Raw genomic sequence first — 18086 nt, 5'->3', positions numbered from 1 at the left:
TCGGTAAAAATAAAATAATAAATAATAATGAATTTAACAATTGGGAACATAAACTGTCGTGGAAATCGACAACCTGCCTTCACAGAAGAGTCAGGGTGAAAAAGTATCTCGTTATTCGTTGAAGTGGCGCATCTTCTCCACAGACGATCTTTGGCGTGACCTCAGCAGCAGCGACCCCGCGTGGTCAAACAGCGACACAGCTACTTTGCATATCCTGTTTCTCTGACTCAGATGATGGTGATGGCTGTCGGGAGAGGAGGCTAACCGACCTGCGCCGCATAGATGCTCGGACTGCTGGACGAAACTAAAAGCGAGGTAGAGTTAAAACGGCTGTTTTAATTTAATTAAACATCTCACTATAACAAAGGAGTCGTTGTGTCTCTTGTAAAGTGAAGACATTTCGCGGGTTTGGCAACGACACCCGCTGCTAGCTGAACTGCTGCTAGCTCACAAGCTCCTTCACATTTTCTGGCAGCTTTTTTTTCGACTTACTGTTACGTTTGTTTAAATTTTAATACCGCGGTGTTAATTAATTCCACAATACTGATAAAAAGCCACAATGAGTTTTTTCTTTCTTTCTTTCTTTCTGCGCCTTGGTTGTAACTGAACACCTGCTCGACAGCCAGCTGGCTCCCAGTTCTCCACTCCTCCTTAAGTCGCAGGTGTTTGATCCCAGCTGCAACAACCATATTAGATTAGGTTTTTTAGCCTTTAGCTGCCATGAGTTTTTGTCCAGCCACAGATAACCTGTGATAACGGTGTATAAGTCGATTATAACTCACCGGAGGAACAGCTGTCAGCTCGGTTTTCATGTTGGATGATGCCTCGTATTTCAGCAGAATTCAACAGGAAACGAGCAGCAGTCACTTCATTCATTGAGAGTATTTCTCTCATTGTCAGTCAGTTTATATAAAATCTTATCTAACAAGGAAAAATATGAATCCTAATGGACTTACACATTATTTATTATTCTCTTCCTCTGTCTTAATATCTGTTCTTTTTTTTGTCAAAACAGAAACAAGCAAATATCCAATGATGGACGGGTATGTGTGAATTTCATATTTAACCACATCACTGTTAAAGCTATTATTATGATATGAAGCATTGTTGTTATAAGCAGCAGTACACATCCAGGTATAAAACCTGGACTGCTGCTCTGTCACCAGGTTTGCGGGGGACATGCTGAGCGACAGCTCGGTGATGGCTCGCATGCAGAAGAAGTTCTGGAAGACCAAGCAGGTCCTCATCAAAGCCACGGGCAAGAAGGAGGACGAGTATGTGGTGGCGTCAGACGCCGACCTGGACGCCAAGCTCGAGGTAGGAGAAATTTAAACCTTCAGGGTTTTTGGCTACAGCACAAACTGAGTTACCTCTGACTCCACCAATGTTTATACTAACACAATTATATTTCACTGGACAGTCTTGTAAATGCTCCATCTGATTATGTTTATTACTGTATCCTGTAAAGACTCACCACTACCTTTTATTACATATTGTTTTTTTCTACCAGTGGTCGCCATTTCCTAAGCACTAGATCTTTTCCAGGGAACCATGTTTGGTTTCTCTTCTGTAATTCCAAAAACTGCAGGAGCGTTACTCTCTGCCAAAACCATCATTAAAAAGCACAACAGCAAACCAGAAATGGTGCTAAATGAACAGTTTTTTCCCAGGACTTTTCTCTTATGAGTTATTGTGGAGCTTGTAAAATCTAAACCTTTTGCAGCTGTGTGATTTGTGTATAAGTGAATTGTTGCCTGCAGAGACCGTGCGCTCTCTCCCATGCTCTCTTTACTTTACATTCAGAGGTTTTAATAATCAGTCATTGGTAAAACGTCACTGACTAATTGTTGGTTCAGTCGGTACAGACTCATGTTGAGCAGCCAGACTTGGTTTATTAAAGATTGTACTGGAGATCTTAATGTCCTAAATGTGCTGGTGTCAAATATGACGCATGAGACGTCTGGAATATTTCCATTTGATGGAACGGTGTTGCCATAAAAGCCGTAGTTTGAACATCATATATCTTCAGTAAATGAATCTTGTGTAGTTGATGTGCTTATAGACAAAAAAAGGGGGGGAAACTGGGTTTAAATGATTTGACAAAACTGTTTTAGCTACAGAGAAGAAAACAAATATAGTTAGTGCACATTATGCTGAGCCATAATGGGATTCATCATTTTCTACCCTCAGAGTTTGAGTCATACACCCCAGTTTCTACCGTCCATCTCTGCAGCGTGTGCTTCTAAAAATAAAATGAAGCTTGTGGGAAGTTTTGGAAAGGAGCACACATTGTATAGCTGCTCAGTTAACACAAAGACGCTCAGAACATCTACACTGTGTCCATTGTTTGCAGAGCTATTTTCTTGCTCTGTAGTTTTAACAGTTCTAATTATGCAGAGATGTGAACAGTGAGTCGGCAGAGTCCAGCACGTCATTCCTCACCTGTGCTACAGCTCGGAGGGGACAGTTTGGATTGGCCGAAACCCGGCTGGCCTTGTGGTTATGACGGGCCGTCTGGCTGCGTGGTCCTGTGAGACGGTGACGTGGTGGAGATTCACCGTGAGGCTGTTGTTTGCTCTGAAACCAGATCGGGCCTCTCCTGTCGTCCTGCTCTCACTGTCCCTCGACTCAGCCGCCGTGAGACACAAGCAGAATGAACAAACAGGGGAAAGTGTTGAAGGACAAAAAAAGAAAGACCAGAAGAAATTGAGACAGATTTCTTTTTGTACAGCAGCTTTTTGCTTTCCTCTGCTTCCTTCAACAACTTCACCTCGAGTGTGAGCCCTCTGTGATCCGGCAGAGCTCAGATATCACCAGGACAGATTAGATTTGGAGCCGTGCAGCTACAGGGTTTTTATGCGCTCGGTATCTCAGCGTTGCCTCGCTGCGTTTTCAGATTTCATCTCAGCTGCTTTTATTCTGGAACCTGAGGGTTTCTTGAATGAAACATCAGATTAGATTTATTCAGTATTTATCTTTTGAAAGACATTGTGTAATGCAGAATTTGATTTATTTTGCCTTTGTTTTGTTTTGGTTTCTTGTTTAGTTATTCTTTAATATTTTATTCAGGTTGTCAAGCCTGATTGATTTTATAATGTTATCTGGTTTGTTTGATAGATATAAAACACAGACCATATCCATGAAGTCGATTATTCTCAGCCATCAGCAAAGAACTTAGTTAAAAATCAAGGAACGCCAATAGTTTATTAGTAAGAATAAATCTAGCTCTCTCTAAATGCAAAATGCAGTTTCAGAGTTTATAACTTTAATTTTCATTGTCTTTAGAAAACCTTAAATTGATGAAGTGATCGGTTCTGCTCGTATCACTGTGCAGCCTGTGCACAGCTCTGACTCTGACAGGTGTTTGGCGTCCGACTGAAAGTAGTGACTGTTTATTCTCGAGTTAATCAGTAACATCATCTCCACCCTCGGCTCTCGCACGCTCTTAAGGACATGACCATCATTTTTGTGTAACTACCCACGTCTTAGCTACTTAACGGCAGGTACAGCTCACATGTTCTCAATGCAGAAAAGTTTTAATATGAAGTTAAACAAGTTTATATCATCAAAGTTACAAACAACATTAAACAAGTATATTTACAGTTGCACTTTTTGCTCCTCAGAAGAAGTGGGGGAGAGAGATAGAGAGTTCAGGAGAAGGTTTTCTTGAGGATGCTGGTCCTGGACAGGCGGTAACTGTGGACCTGCTCACACAGACTGTTGTTTGGCTACAGGTCTTTGAGTCTGCACGCCTCCTTCTTCTCCTCCACTCACACTCAGTGTGAGTCTGGGTCTCGTGATGGGCTCCTCTGCCGTCATCACATTTCTCCTCCTCCTCCTCTCCTGCCTCCTCTTCACCTCCTCGACTCGTTCTCTCAGACTGTTCAGTCTCTCAGTTTCTTTCTCTCTCTCTCCTGCGTCTCTCCAGCTCTTCCAGAGCAACTCTTGCTCTTCTCTCCTCCTCCACTCGCCTCAGCTCTCTGTACATTTCTTCTCTGAAATGTCTCCCTCTCTCCTCAGGAGTCATTTCCCTGATGTTCTTCAGAACCTCCATCTCAGCGAGGAGTTGACTATCGTATACCAATACACAATTCAGGGCTGAACAAGAAGCCTGAGAGAGGAGATGTAAAACTACATTGAGACGGTTTCTGGCTCTTAAAACCACAAATATATCTTCTTATGGATCAATACTTCAAAATAAAACACAGAAGAAGAGGAAAATATCGAGCTTTAAAATGACAGTATACATTTGGACATGATGAATTCTGCTCCCAATATCCTACTTAGTTTTTCCATGGTGGGCAAAAAGAAAATTTCAGTCTCACCTATTGTCTGTAATCTGTTTCCTGTGACTGACATAAATGATCACATGTTATAAGGTTGCAAAACGAACATTGTGACCGTCACAGATAAAAGCAACGATTGGCCTTCAAGCACAGACACACGTCCTGAGTCTTCATTTACACCTCCCTGTCTCTGAAAGGTGAGGTGACCTGTTCATCCCCCACTCTTCCCTTTCCATCAGACAGCAGCACTGGAGTGGCCTTAATGACACACTCTGCCAGACAGGTGTGTGTGTGTGTGTGTGTGTGTGTGTGTGTGTGTGTGTGTGTGTGTGTGTGTGTGTGTGTGTAAAGCAAAGTATTCTGATTCAGCCTGTTTTCTGTCTCTTCAGTTCTTCCGCTCGGTTCAGTCCACGTGCACAGAGCTGCTGAAGGTGATCGAGAAGTACCAGCACAGGATTTCACGTGAGTCACAGTCAAAACTAAATGACTGTATGAGATCTGTTCTCTGACTAACAAGAGGAGTCATCACAGTCTTTTCCCAAACAGAAGGTGTAGCTTTATATTTATGCTTTTATGTTTATGATCTGGGCTCCGTTTCCTGATAACAACGTATTTACACACAAAGCTTAATGTGCAGTCAGAACTTTCATCTTGCACCATAATCTGCCATCGTTTCTGTAACAGGCTTGTCTCAGGAGGAGAACGAGCTCGGCCTGTTTCTGCGCTTCCAGGCCGATCACGATCGCACCAAGGCTGGAAACATGATGGACGCCACCAGCAAGGCCCTGTGCACCTCCGCCAAGCAGAGGTCAGCAGCAGCAGAAAATCATGAAATCAATGATTTGAGTGCCAAGGAACTGAATATATGGCTGAATATCTAAGCTGATTATTTTCTCCTGCTGTATCTTATTTTTATTTTTGTTTTTTGTAGGATGGCACTTTGCCCTCCGCTGCACCGTTTGCACCAGGAAGTGGAGACCTTCAGGCGGCGCGCCATCGCCGACACGCTGCTGACAGTCAGTCGGATGGAGAAGTCCCGCACAGAGTACAGAGGAGCGCTGCTCTGGATGAAGGACATATCCCAAGAACTGGACCCAGACACCTACAAACAGCTGGAGAAGTTCCGCAAGGTCAGAGGACGCTCACTTGAGTTTAAGATGGGTTCTCTCTCTCTCTCTCTCTCTCTGTGATGTCACACACCGTTGTGTCTGTTTGTCTTTCTGTCGTCAGGTCCAAGCCCAGGTCAGAGGGACCAAGAGCCAGTTTGAGAAGCTGAAGAATGATGTGTGTCAGAAGGTGGACATGCTGGGAGCCAGCCGCTGCAACATGCTCTCCCACTCCCTCTGTACTTACCAGGTGTGTGTCTTTTTTAAAACTGGATTGTGCTCAGCTTCTCTCACGTCTGTGTTTAAAGCATTAGCACAAAGACAGGAAACGGGGGGCAGCACTTAGTCTGGCTGTGTCCTGTGATTCTTTAATCCGTACAAAAACAACAGCTTGTAATTTTACAGTGCAGAAACGTCCTTTAGTGCATTTAGTGGATTAAACAGACAAGAGACAGTGTGTGAATCCAGCGAGACGGACACCTGCAAGGCTTCTGTAAACTTAACTTCAGGATTTCAGCTGTTACTTTGAAAAGATTTGCTAGTAAACACTTGTTTTTCCTGTGGGCTAAGTGCGATGTATTTTACCTGTCTACCTGTCTGTGATCCTGGCAGACCACTCTGCTGCAGTTCTGGGAGAAGACGGCCCACGCCATGCTGCAGATCCACGAGGCCTTCCAAGGACACGTACCTTACCAGTTCACCACACTCAAGGTATGTCGAACGAAAGAGACACCGCTGCCTCTGACTGCAGCGGTCCAACTGTAATAATAATAATATTAATAACGTCTTTACCTTTATCTCTCATACAGGACCTGCGAGATCCGCTGGAGCAGATAACAGAGATGGAGAAACAGGCGGATAAGAAGGAGAAGGCTCCACAGAGCAACACGGACAGGTGAGAACACATCAAACACACATGATGTATTTTCATTTTGTTTGTTTCATGTGACCAGAAATTTCATTTATTAGTAAATCATTAATAAATTAAGTACAGTCTGATGTGTGTTATTGAACCTGGTGCTAATACACACACATTCTGCTGTACCATCTGTCTCTGCCCTGTCATCATTAACACACACACACACACACACACACTTTCCATCTCTGTATTTTCTTACTCTCTCGGTTCTGTCCTTTGTGTTTTGTTGAATATCTAAACTTCGCTGCGCTCTGAATTAAACAGAGACTGCTGTATCGCTATAAATAGCAAAACCACGTCTCGCCAGCTAGATGAGCCACATTTCATTACCCCCCCTCTCTCCTCCTCCTCCTCCCTCCTTCTCCCTCAGTCTGGTGTCCTTGGATGACGACAAGCCATCAGGAAGTGCCTCTGACGCAGGTGTGTACTGCCCCCTGCAGGCTGAAACGGCCTGTATTTTTTGGACCATTTCAGAAATCATGATGTTGTATTTTAGTTTTCTGTGTCTACCGTGTTCTTACGCACAAGCGCACCTCCGTTCTCTCCGATTGGAACAGCTGATTCATGGCGTACCCTTGTGTAGTAATAGGGTAGTACCTTCATTACAGTTGGCATGAATCCAAACACAGAGGAAACTAACTTTAGATTCACATTGTTATTGTCAAATAAAAAAATCATGACTTTTATTTTGTTGTTTTCCAGATCCCGCCCACAGCAGTGATGGACAGAGCCAAGCCAGTGACTGTGGTAAGTGTGTGTGTGTGTGTGAGTGTGAGAACCTGTGTTGGTGTTTTGATGCCCTTGTGTAAATAGCTGAACTGTGTACACTGGGATTGCTGTTGCTGACTGGACTGGAAACCTGTTGGCTTTATGACACTTTGATCTCAGCGCACAAAAAAGCTCCCACGCCCACCTCAGCCCTGCGGGATCTCGGAGGACTGTCGATGGACTCTGACGACGGTCTGATGCTCATGGCCTGTGATCTGCCGCAGCCACGGCTCCCAACAAACGTCCCGCTGCAGCCCCAGCTCCTGCCTCCTCCTCAGGGTGGAGACCAGGATGAGGCCTGGGGCTTTGGGAGCCTCACGTCCAGCCTCTCACAGCTGCCTGCCACTGGTAAACTGGCTGACTGTTTCCTCCTCTTTCCAGCTGCCTGACTGGTTCTCAGCTTTCTCCCCTCTGCTGGGATTTCACCTCTGCTTCCTTTTGCACTTTAGATCTGCATCGGTGTGCTCTGCTGGTGTGAGGCTTTGTTTCCCTCACCTTTTGTCTTTTAGGAAAAAACAATCTCACGTCTGAGTTTCTGCGTTCGCAGTGACGTTAGAGCAGCTTCGTGTAAAAATACCAATGTCATGTTTAAATACGATCCGCTGAAAGGAATACTGGGAAATACGCCAGTCTGATTCCTTGGCCAGAAATGCATTAGAAGATTGACACCGTGTAGCTGTTAGCTTAGCATATTGACTGGATCAAGGAAACAGCCAAACTGGCTCCGTTCAGAGGTAACAAAGTCCCTCTGCCAGCGCCTCTAACGCTCTCATTAACACGAAATATGTATTTTGTTTCATCCATAGCATTAACTGGCTCTGGCTGGGAAATATTCCACCACCTAACACCCTGTAGAGCTGTGAATTCTTCTGCTACACATAGGTTTCTGTTCTTGTTGCTAGTGTTGGAGCGTATCTGTGAACATCCAGGAAATAAACGATTGGCCTTGTTGTGAATAGCTTCACCTGATATCTACTTATCTGCTTTGTCCAGTTCTCGATTGTACAAATGGAGTTTGAGGAAATTACTGTAGGACACCTCTAATGAGACTTTTTCACATTTAAATCAGCTGACTCTGGTCTTACACAGCACCCCCTCTTTTCGTTCCCTCTCCCCTCTCTAGGTGACGGTCTGCTCTCAGGAGGCCCCCCCCACCCTGCAGGGACAGGGCTGAGACCGGAGGAGGAGGACAGTGAGAAGGGCGACATGGCTTTCCTCAAAGATCTCCTCAGTCCAGGACCAGGAGCCAGCGATGAGTTCAGCAAAGAGTGGCAAGATGCTTTCGGGATGTTCGACCCTCCCAAAGTCCAACCTGCAGCCGAGGTGGCAACGGGCAGTGGGCAAGCGGCACGTCTGCCTTCTAACCCCCCCAGCCCTACAGGCTTCCTGCCCTCCCAGCTGCTGGATCACAGTCTGAGCGCCACAGGTCAGACACACTGCCCTCTGCTGGAGGGATGAGCTCACTGCGCCTCACTAACACCAGCAGAAAGAATATAAACTACTTTTTATAATTCATCCCCGCTTCATCTTTCAGGCTGGTCAACCCCCCCGATGTTCCAAGCTCCGCCTCTGCAGCCTCCTCCTGGTCAGAACCAATCAGCTCAGTCGGCTCCAAGTCCAGCAGCTAATGGTAAGATCTGTTTCCTCTGTGATTAAAGCTCCATATCTTACACTGTTTCTGTGTTTTATTTGAAGTGTTGATCCATAGTAATGTGTGTGTGTGTGTGTGTGTGTGTGTGTGTGTGTGTGTGTGTGTGTGTGTATGTGTGTGTGTGTGTGTGTGCAGCTGCTCCAAGTGGATCCAAAGACATGTCTGCCTGGTTCAACCTGTTCGCAGACCTGGACCCTCTTTCCAACCCAGACGCCATTGGACGCTCTGCGGATGAGCTGCTCAATGCCTGAAGCCCTTTGTGTGTGTGTGTGTGTGTGTGTGTGTGTGTGTGTGTGTGTGCGCCTGTGTGTTTGTGAATGTATGATTTCTCTTCAAGAATCTGGATGTCAGCAACTTTTTCATGTCAACAACCAAGTAAATGATCTAACACACACACACACAGACATGATGCTCACACATGCACCTGCAGTTCTGTTACATGGAGAGACGTGTGCACGTGTCCACACTTGAACATACGATCTTATTGTTACACTGGAAGATGATATTTTACACCGTCAGTAGAGACGATGGTTAAACTCTGTTGGTGAGTGGCTGAACTGCTGCTGCAGCTTTGACAGAGACTGTTAACACTAACACAAGAAGCCACTGACTCGTGCACACAGCAGACCTCATGTGGTTTGTGTTACTCTTCACTTTGTTCTTGCGGCTTCTGTCAGGCGGAGAGTGTTTGTGTTCCAGGTTGCTTCTGGACGCCGTTGTGTACTTCTGTTTTTTATTAATGTTTGCATCGTTTGGGTGTGTGTCGGTTTGCTGTGTGTACACATCACAAGAGACACAGGATATTAAAAAGACTCTATTTACTCTTATTACGTTGTTTATATGTAGTAGCACATGATTGTCACACAGGAGTGATTATAAACTGGACGTGGTGTGTATGAGATGAGGCGGCAGCCTGTTCCTGTCACTGAGCCTGTGTTTGCACAGAAACAGCAGCGAAGCTCCAACTGCAGCAAAGGCCACAAAGCTGAGTTCAGCCTCACATCAGTGATCCTCTGGTATCATGAAGCTGGTCAGCACTTGGCTCTGCTTTAACTCTGGCTCTTCTCATCCAGCCAGAGAGCTAACTATTAATTATATGCAACATCATCAGGAACACGAGTGACGTGTTTGATACGACACGAGCTTCAGCCATGACAGCAGAGGTGAGAAAATAGGATGTAAAGACACAAAAACACCTTATCCTGAATGCACCTCTGTAAGGCTGTAAACAAGTGTAGGATTTATTATATAGGCCATCATGAGGTTCACAGGATGAATCATAACAATGTCATCCTCTGATTTTACAGGTTTTTGGTCGTAAAGGACAAAAAACTGATGAAAAGTCTTTCCCATCAGCCTCAGCTGTACTTATGCTAATTAGCAAATGTTAGCATGCTCATATGCTAAACCAAGTGGGTTAATATTACCTGCCGATCCTCAGCATTGACAATATGAGAATGATGTTTGCATTGAGCTCAAAGCACAGCCTCACAGAGACACTCGAATATCGGATGAAGTCTATCTGACTGAAATGCATTTATAATGATTAAATTATCAATGTATATTTATTTTCTATTAAAAGCTCCCAGTGACTTTCATTTACAGTCATAATCTAATGAGATAGAAGGAGGAAATGGTTTTAGACTCTGATGTGCAGTAATAGAATAAACGTGTTTGGAAAAATCTGGGAACTGAACCACAACTTATGCAGCTAAGAGTTTGTTGTTTTAAAGCCAGAGCAGACTGATCTCACTTTGTAATACAGACCATCGTGAAGACTCCACCATTTGGATAAATAACGTGCAATGATCAGCGGAAGGAAAACTCTGCTTTCTCAGAGCTGTGAGGGATTCAGTTAGAGGTCTAAAGTCCGTGATGAGCTGTGAACCATCTCGTCCTCGGAGGCGGCCGATGGTGTCAGATTACAGGCGCAGTGGAGATCTAAGCTTCTGTGATGCCAACAGCCTTTTACTGACTGTTTAACTTTCCATTCCAGATTCTGTTGGTTTGAATGTAGAGTCAAAACAGGAAATGTTTGAAATCATCTCCTGTCCCATCTGTGGTTAAAGTTTCACAATCACAAGTCCAAGGCCAAGAAAAATGTGTGAAGGATGAAACATTTATTTTGTAAGTAGGACAAAGGGAATTTATTATTATTATTAGTGGGTTGTTGAAGTCCTACAAATGTACAAATAACAGAAAGTAATTTCCAGATTATATCACTGTCACTGCAAAATCAGATGTTAATTGTTTTGCACAACACTGTAAAGATAAAGTAACACTATTAAATAACACTGTAAAATAATTCATATTTTTAGCTCTTGTGTGAGATATATATATATATATTGTTGTAAGGGAAAGGAATCAACACTGGAGAGCTGTTACCATCTCAATGGATTTATAATGTACCTGATGTGGATTTAATTCCCACTGATTCAGTTTTGTTTTTGAGGGAAAAGAAAATACCAAGACTGACATTTTTGAATGTTTACCTTTTTGGTTTTGGTGCAAAATGACGATGCAAAGCTTCAGCTTTCTGTTGAGATGTGAAAACTTGTACATGCACCGACTGAAACCAAATCCTCAGTTATGACATTTGTGCTAGCTAAGATGATCGGAGTGCATTATGGGAAAAATTCCTCATGTTTTATGAGTAAGACAACTCACGAATACTTTTATACACATTAGTGTCTATGCTTTTTTTTCTTGTTTCTGATGCAGCATTTAAACATCAGTCACAGGGGAACAACTGTATTAATATTTCTGTCACCTCATGTATTTTACTTTTTACTGTTGATTCACACGCTTTAAAAAATAAGAATGTATTTCTCAATTCAATCACAAACGCTTCATTTAATTCAACTATGCCTTTTTATTTCACTGGAGGAGTTTAACAGATGAAAACTTGGCAGTTCTGTTTCCAATAAACTGGACAAGCAAACATATCATCATTGTGTTGAGTTTTCTTATGTGGAGCCTCATTCCAAAATGCTGTTTATCCACTTTCAAAAAAGAAAAAGTTGGAAATAAATCTGTATTTTTTTGACATATATGAATCTGCTCTTTCGAACTACTTTATTTATTTTTCTGTAAACATATTTCTAAAAACGACAAATAAGAGCATGTCGCTGTTGTGTGATTGTTTTCCAGCACGTGGATATCTCTCATTTTGGAACAGAACTCTTTGTTTCTTAAAGACATTATTTGTTACATAACCATTTTAGCAAGTGGTTGTTAACTCAAATCAGGTCACTGAACAAACAACACCCACTTCTACTCTGCTACAGGTTTACATCATTCAGGATTTCCACTGTGTGAGGCTACAGAAATAGCAGCTGTTGTTTTTGCTCACTTAAAGTAGTGTAGACTTGTTAGTGTGCACTGAGAAGTAAGTTTATCTGTTTTTGTTTCCTATTCACTACAACCTGAGATGGACGATGTAATCTACTCTTGATTAAAATTCTCTGAAGACCCAATTACACTCCTGTCTGATAAATAAATACATAATTATTCACAATAATGAGACATAGTAATTCACAGTACTCAGCAGAGGAACAGGAGGGGGGTGGGGAGGTGGAGGAGGAGGGGGGGGGTATTATATGGTACAATTATTGACTCATTCAGATACATATCTTTGTCAGCTGATAATACAAACACAGTGTGCCTCTATATTTACAAATCCAGTACATTCCTATCCCACCATAGCAGGCACAGTCAAGTAGTAATGACATATACAGGAGGGTGGACCAGGCGCACGGAGAGGCTGTCAACCAACAGTACTACACTTCAATCACCATGACAACCTACCCTCAGAAATTCAGATATCAGTCATGTCATTTAGTTTTTTAATCAGCTTTTTAGACTTAGAGTCATCAAACAGTCCGACACTGGAATAACTGTATTTACAAGTTAATTACGTCTACAGGGGTTATTTTATATCGTCTTCAGACGTAACTGACGTGATGGCATTTTATGTCGTCGTTAGCCGTTATTGACGTGTACAGACGTTATTTATTTATTTAAAATATTGTCTTTCAGACGTAACATCTGTACACGTCAGTTACCGTTGATGACGAAACGTCTAGTAGACGTCAATAAAGTCAGACGTTACATATAATTTTTTTTTTTTTTAAATGTATTAAGATGTAACGGCTGTACGTCAATTACGTCAAGACGTAATTTAAAAAATATAGTCTTTGTAAATTGTAAATTCAGCATTTTTATATCGTCTTAAGACGTACGAATTTGACGTCCTAACGCGGACGTAAAAATAGAGGTTTTGGACCAATCCCCGTGCAGTACGTAACGGTAACGGCGGGCAAGTGACGCACAACGTAAATCCTCCATAGACCAGACCGGCTCATTTCGACTCGGCCTTCGCGGTCTACAGCGGCTCCCTGAAATGGGACACAGCTAAAGTCTCATGTTGCCTGGCTGCTGTCAGTCAAATTTAATTTAACCACACCCACACAGGAAGTTGTTTTTTTTTAACTTTAACTTTGTTGCGTATTAAGTCATGCATATTTAAACCTGCCTTGTTAGCATTTAGAGCAACATTAGCATTCATTTGAGGTTGTGTTTTCTGTCTCCATCTGGCTTTGGCGTCTAAATGCTCCACTGTGATCACCAGCTACTAATATTAAAGCATTTGTAAGTCAGACCACTGAAAAAAAAAGGTTGGTTGTATCTGATTTGAACATCCCAACATACTCCAATAGTCTGCAGTGCAGCATTTGGGTTCACGACCTCTCCATGTCCAGAGCCCTGCAAGCCAGAGGAGGTCTCTCCTGGGGGGGGGGGGACGAGGCCCCTCTGGACACATTTCACAACAACACAGTTTGAGCAAGACAGAAGGAAATCAGCATTACAGTGACAGTGAGGGAAAGAAAAGGGGAGAGAGAGGGAGGGGGAAAAGGAGCAGAAGAGGAGGAGGTTGTGGTTGTGGTTGTGATGGCGGTGGAGTAAAAAAAGGACACTGTGAGCAAAAGGCTGGCGCTTAGGGAAGGAGGGGCGAGCAGACACAGGTTGAACACGCTGCACACATCATAGCCCTGGCCTGTGTTTCCAATAGATACACACCGCTCAGCGGGACCAGCTCGCTGCTACCAGTTAGTGTAACAAAGGCATCAGCTTGTACCAGTTTAGTCAGCTGTCACTGGAAGCAGCTGAAAACAGATGTCTGGATTTGGCTCACAGGTGGTCTACGTATATTGTGTACTGGACTCTGGACCACCTTGTACTTTTGAGGCTAGGCCCCGCCCCTCTGCATGTATCTATGGCCACCATAGTACAAAGATCAAACATGATCAGAGCGCTACGCTGGTTTGGGGAAACTGAGCGGTCGAAAATATCAGGCACATTTTTTAACTTCTCCTTGTCACGACCTTTCAGGTTTTGCTACGATATAACTGGCAGCACCAAAATTAGCCTCTATGGTCAATCTCTTGGTCGCCAAGGAAACCTGCGGGCCTTTTTTTTTTTTTAATGGAAGGCATATTTTATATCAAGAGAAATAACTAGAGATAGAAAAAGAGATATGTCCGTGGAAAGGCGTATTATGTAATATAATACGATGAAATAAAAGAGTCTGTCCTTTTACCCTTTTCCTCCCAAAAAACAGGAACATAACCAGCACTAAAGGTAGAAGAAAGCGATGAAATGTTGGCTGCAGACACCTACACTGGGCTGCAGGACTCTCACGTTGTAGTTGTCTGAGGAGGAGAGGCAGTGGGAAGCACTTTTTCAACAAGATAAGGACATCAGAGAGAGCTTAGCTGGCATGCTGAAGGCATTTTTTGGAGCTGAAGGGTTGTTTCCTAGTTTCAAATGTTTTCCAATTCTCGTGGGTGGCTGTTTCGGGGGTTTGTGGTGACTTAAAACGCCTCGTCAGAAACTCTCGGGCTCCTCCAGGAGGCAGGGCTGGGTGGACAGAGGCACGAGGGACGGGGACAGGCTTCGCAGACCCACCCCGGGGCGGAAGTTGAGGTCCGGGGCGGGGAGTAAGGGCTTGAGGATGCTGACAAGGCAGAAGGCAGAGCCGCTGTTGGGGATGAAGTTGACCTTGTTGCGGTCGGGACACAGGAAGGGAGGGATCTCCTGCAGAGGTTTGGGCCTGGAAACACACAGGGACACAGTCATGTGCTGTACACCACACAGCTGGAAACATGTCTTACATTTTATTGTCAGTTTTATATCCACAACAACAAAGGAGGAACAGGTGCCGGGCATCAACACAACACCGTTAGTGACAGCGAGTTATACTGCGATGCTACATGATTAGCATGATTCCTCCCTGATGTTAAAGCATAAAACAAACAGAGGGATGAAATTAAATTTAACAGAGGAAAGGTGAGAGATACGATTATTGTCTGAACAGTAATTTCCTTTGAGCGGATGCCTCCTTTATTTCAAGTGAGGTGGGGCGCCTTCACAATAAAACGCTGCAGGAAACCCTGCCCATGTGATTTCTGAGTAAATAAGAAAAGTCAAAGTTTCCATCTCTTTGATGAATACAAGCCAATTATTTCATTTCCTGTTATTCGGGAAAGCAGCACGGCACGAATGTGGTGTCGCAGTTCCATAAAACTAAAGGACTCGCAGGTTACAGATGTGAACGGCCCACATCCTGTCTGTTAGTCCTCCGTGTGTCCATACGCCTACTATGAAGCTAGGGCCAGGAGGCGGTTAGTTACGCTTAGTTACTTGTAATTCTTTATCCATGTTGTATTCCCCACTGGTAGTCGAGTCTGATGAGAGCCAATCAGGAGAGACCGTGGGTGTCTCCTTCATCGTCTAACACTCTGTCTGTGTTGTCTTTCTACTCACATGGACTCCTCGATCACTTTGACCTTCTCGCAGCCCTCTGGAGGTTCTCTCTTGAACATGTAGCTGTTGTTGGGTCTGGGAGAGGCAGCGTATTTAGGCAGCGGGGAGCAGGGGCCCAGCTCTGAGGACACGCACACACAAACATGGTGTGTGAAGAGCATGTGTACAATATGTGTGTGTGTGTGTGTGTGTGTGTGTGTTGATCACCTTTCTCCTCGTAGGGGCTGCCTCCACCCGTGTCGTTGAGGACGGTGAGGTAGGAGGGCGAGATGGAGTCTGGGCGGCTACTGCAGTTGCTATGGTTACCACTCAAGCCGCCCCCTGAGGGTGTCTGTGTGTCGATACTGCGGGTGCTGCTGCTGCGCTGCGGGGGGACAGGTGGGGGTGCGCGGTGCCCATCTGGGACATCCTGTGGCTGTCACACACACACACACACACACACACACACACACACACAAATGAGGTCACAATAACAACATCGCACCGAGGGTTTAACCCTGTGAATCCTTGAATGTCAATTAGTCAGTGAAGAAGAAAAAACACATTTTCAGACACAATGACCCTGAAATCTCAGTGAGTGAAACTCACAACGATGGTCTCGTCCTTCTCGGGGGTGTCCCGGATGATGATGCGTTCGATCTCCTGGTTGAGACCCTCCACGCTGTTGCGGAAGCGAGGCGCCGATGACTTGGATATAGGGATGGGTATCAGAATGGTCTTGGGCATCGGGGACTGAAGAAGAAAACACAGGACACACACATTTGTCTGCGGTGAATACAGATTCTGCAGCTGTTTACAGATGTTGACAGAAAAGACATTAAAGCTCCATATTTAAAGTTACCTGCCTTCTTTTAAAAATGAAAATAATTACTAGATAGATAGATGGAGAGATTGATCTGTTGATCACCTGCGACTGGATGATGGTGTGGCTGCCATTGAACGGGGACTTGCGGTCTTTATCCCTCCGATGGCGGCTGCTGCGTTTGCTGCGCTGAAGCTGCTGACGCAATTTGGCAATCTGGAGAGGTTCACAGAGAGACACACACTGTAATGCAGACATACAGATGTACACACACATTAATGGCAGTGATACACAGACACACACACAGTGTTTATTTAAAACACAAAAGAGCATGTTTCTGAAACACTGACCTCCTTGAGCTGGTCGGTGCTCCCACAGGAGGCCGAGCGTTTGTGAGAGCCCCTCCTCCTCTCATCTGCCCAGGCCCTGGGGGTCTAACACACACACACACACACACAGGTCAGAGCTAAACATCAAATACTAGCACAAAGAAGCCAAATCAGGAGGAAAAACGTGGCATGAAAACCAGACCTGGATTTAATCCTGGATTAATAAATGCATAAATAATGCAATTCATCCACAGTCCTGTTTTCACAGACTTGCCGTTACTCTGTGCTGTTAGGGCTCAACTAATGAAAATAACACAGTATAAATATGCTTCTGTTAGCAGCGACTTAGCTGATGCTGCCTCTAATGTCTCCATGCCAACCGAACATCTAGCATCTGTCTGCAGTGTCTGATACCCCGGGGCAATGGTTCCCAAACCGGGGGTAGGGACCCACAACGGGTCCTCAAGATAATCAAGACGGGGGTCACAAGATTACTGCAAAAAATATCCTTCTTAGCAAGTGACTATTGTTTAAATGAGTCTTTTAAACGTGACAGAATCTGCCAGTGCAGTGAGAATATTTCCACATTTTCTTGAAAGACTTTGATTTCTATTAAAAAACAAAGACTTTCATCAGCAACAGGCGAAGAAACCACTCCAACCTGCAGGACTGCACTTCACCTGACGAACTAAATCTGATGGACAAACATGAATTATCTGTTTCTTACTCCTTGAACTGTCATAAATGGTCACTCCTGCACTTTGATCCTTTAATTGCCATAAACTTTTGTCGATACATGACTCACTGAACCCGAATGACTGTGGTTATCATTTAAATGTCCATGTAGCGCGGCCATGGGGTCAGGTTATTCATTTCTGTTCTTTGATTGTAATCACCTGCAGAACATTCCTGTAAGCCTCAGCTCTACTTCCCACACACACACACACACACACTCACCTGCGTCGCTTTGTCCCTCATGTAGGGAACGTGTTGGTGCTGGCTGTCGTCCTGAGGCCAGGGACCTGTCAGGTGAGCGCCAGCGATCGCGCCCTGTGAGGGCCACAGCTGGACGCGATGGCGGGAGACCAAGAGGAGAATGAAAGAGCAGAGAGCTCAGAGAGGGAGGGAGGCGGGGGAGGGGGTGGGGGGTGGGGCAGAGGAGAACCACAGAGAGATGTGGAAGGTTAAGGCCACTGATGCAGTCTGAGGAGGAGAGAGAGAGAGAGAGAGAGAGAGAGGGAGAGAGAGAGAGAGAGAGAGAGGGAGAGAGAGAGGGAGAGAGAGAGAGAGGAGTCAGGATGAGGTAGGTCTGCCCAGAGATGTAAACAAGTTATTTGTCAACACCACATAAACAAATCAACAGACACAGTTGGCTGGCAGGATAAGCTTTGTCTGTCTAG

The 18086-nt window shown here is 44.5% G+C and overlaps 2 protein-coding genes across 3 annotated transcripts; one reads left to right on the top strand and one right to left on the bottom strand.

Annotated features, from left to right (window-relative positions):
* The first annotated feature begins 222 nt into the window (after positions 1 to 222).
* Positions 223 to 11675, top strand: ical1 (islet cell autoantigen 1-like). Of its 2 annotated transcripts, XM_056370352.1 has the most exons (15): positions 223 to 315; positions 1016 to 1043; positions 1167 to 1317; positions 4676 to 4748; positions 4971 to 5094; positions 5218 to 5416; positions 5517 to 5642; positions 6005 to 6103; positions 6202 to 6287; positions 6682 to 6731; positions 7014 to 7058; positions 7200 to 7427; positions 8203 to 8505; positions 8614 to 8709; positions 8866 to 11675. In XM_056370352.1, the coding sequence occupies exons 2-15, from the start codon at positions 1033 to 1035 to the stop codon at positions 8979 to 8981; spliced, it is 1707 nt and encodes a 568-aa protein (XP_056226327.1). In that variant the 5' UTR covers positions 223 to 315; positions 1016 to 1032; the 3' UTR covers positions 8982 to 11675. The 2 variants fall into 2 exon arrangements, with proteins under 2 accessions (XP_056226327.1, XP_056226328.1); XM_056370353.1 differs by lacking the exon at positions 7200 to 7427 and having other exon boundaries at positions 243 to 315.
* Positions 11583 to 17799, bottom strand: LOC130165253 (protein FAM117B-like; the record flags this gene model as incomplete). The annotated part of the gene is made up of 7 exons (XM_056370354.1): positions 11583 to 14842; positions 15556 to 15676; positions 15763 to 15970; positions 16144 to 16287; positions 16463 to 16573; positions 16708 to 16791; positions 17644 to 17799. Coding segments are annotated over 7 exons (1050 nt in total), but the record flags the coding sequence as incomplete, so codon positions are not given.
* Positions 17800 to 18086: the final 287 nt, after the last annotated feature.

The sequence above is a fragment of the Seriola aureovittata genome, chromosome 24, assembly GCF_021018895.1.
Source record: "Seriola aureovittata isolate HTS-2021-v1 ecotype China chromosome 24, ASM2101889v1, whole genome shotgun sequence".
NCBI classification, from domain to species: Eukaryota; Metazoa; Chordata; class Actinopteri; order Carangiformes; family Carangidae; genus Seriola; species Seriola aureovittata.
This window is presented reverse-complemented; position numbering and strand designations above follow the sequence as displayed.

Bases quoted from the DNA above. Each gene is read 5' to 3' on its own strand.
- ical1 (XM_056370352.1), top strand. The intron at 5,643-6,004 runs GTGTGTGTCTTT...TGATCCTGGCAG, and splicing joins ACTCCCTCTGTACTTACCAG to ACCACTCTGCTGCAGTTCTG. The intron at 8,506-8,613 runs GTCAGACACACT...TTCATCTTTCAG, and splicing joins TCACAGTCTGAGCGCCACAG to GCTGGTCAACCCCCCCGATG.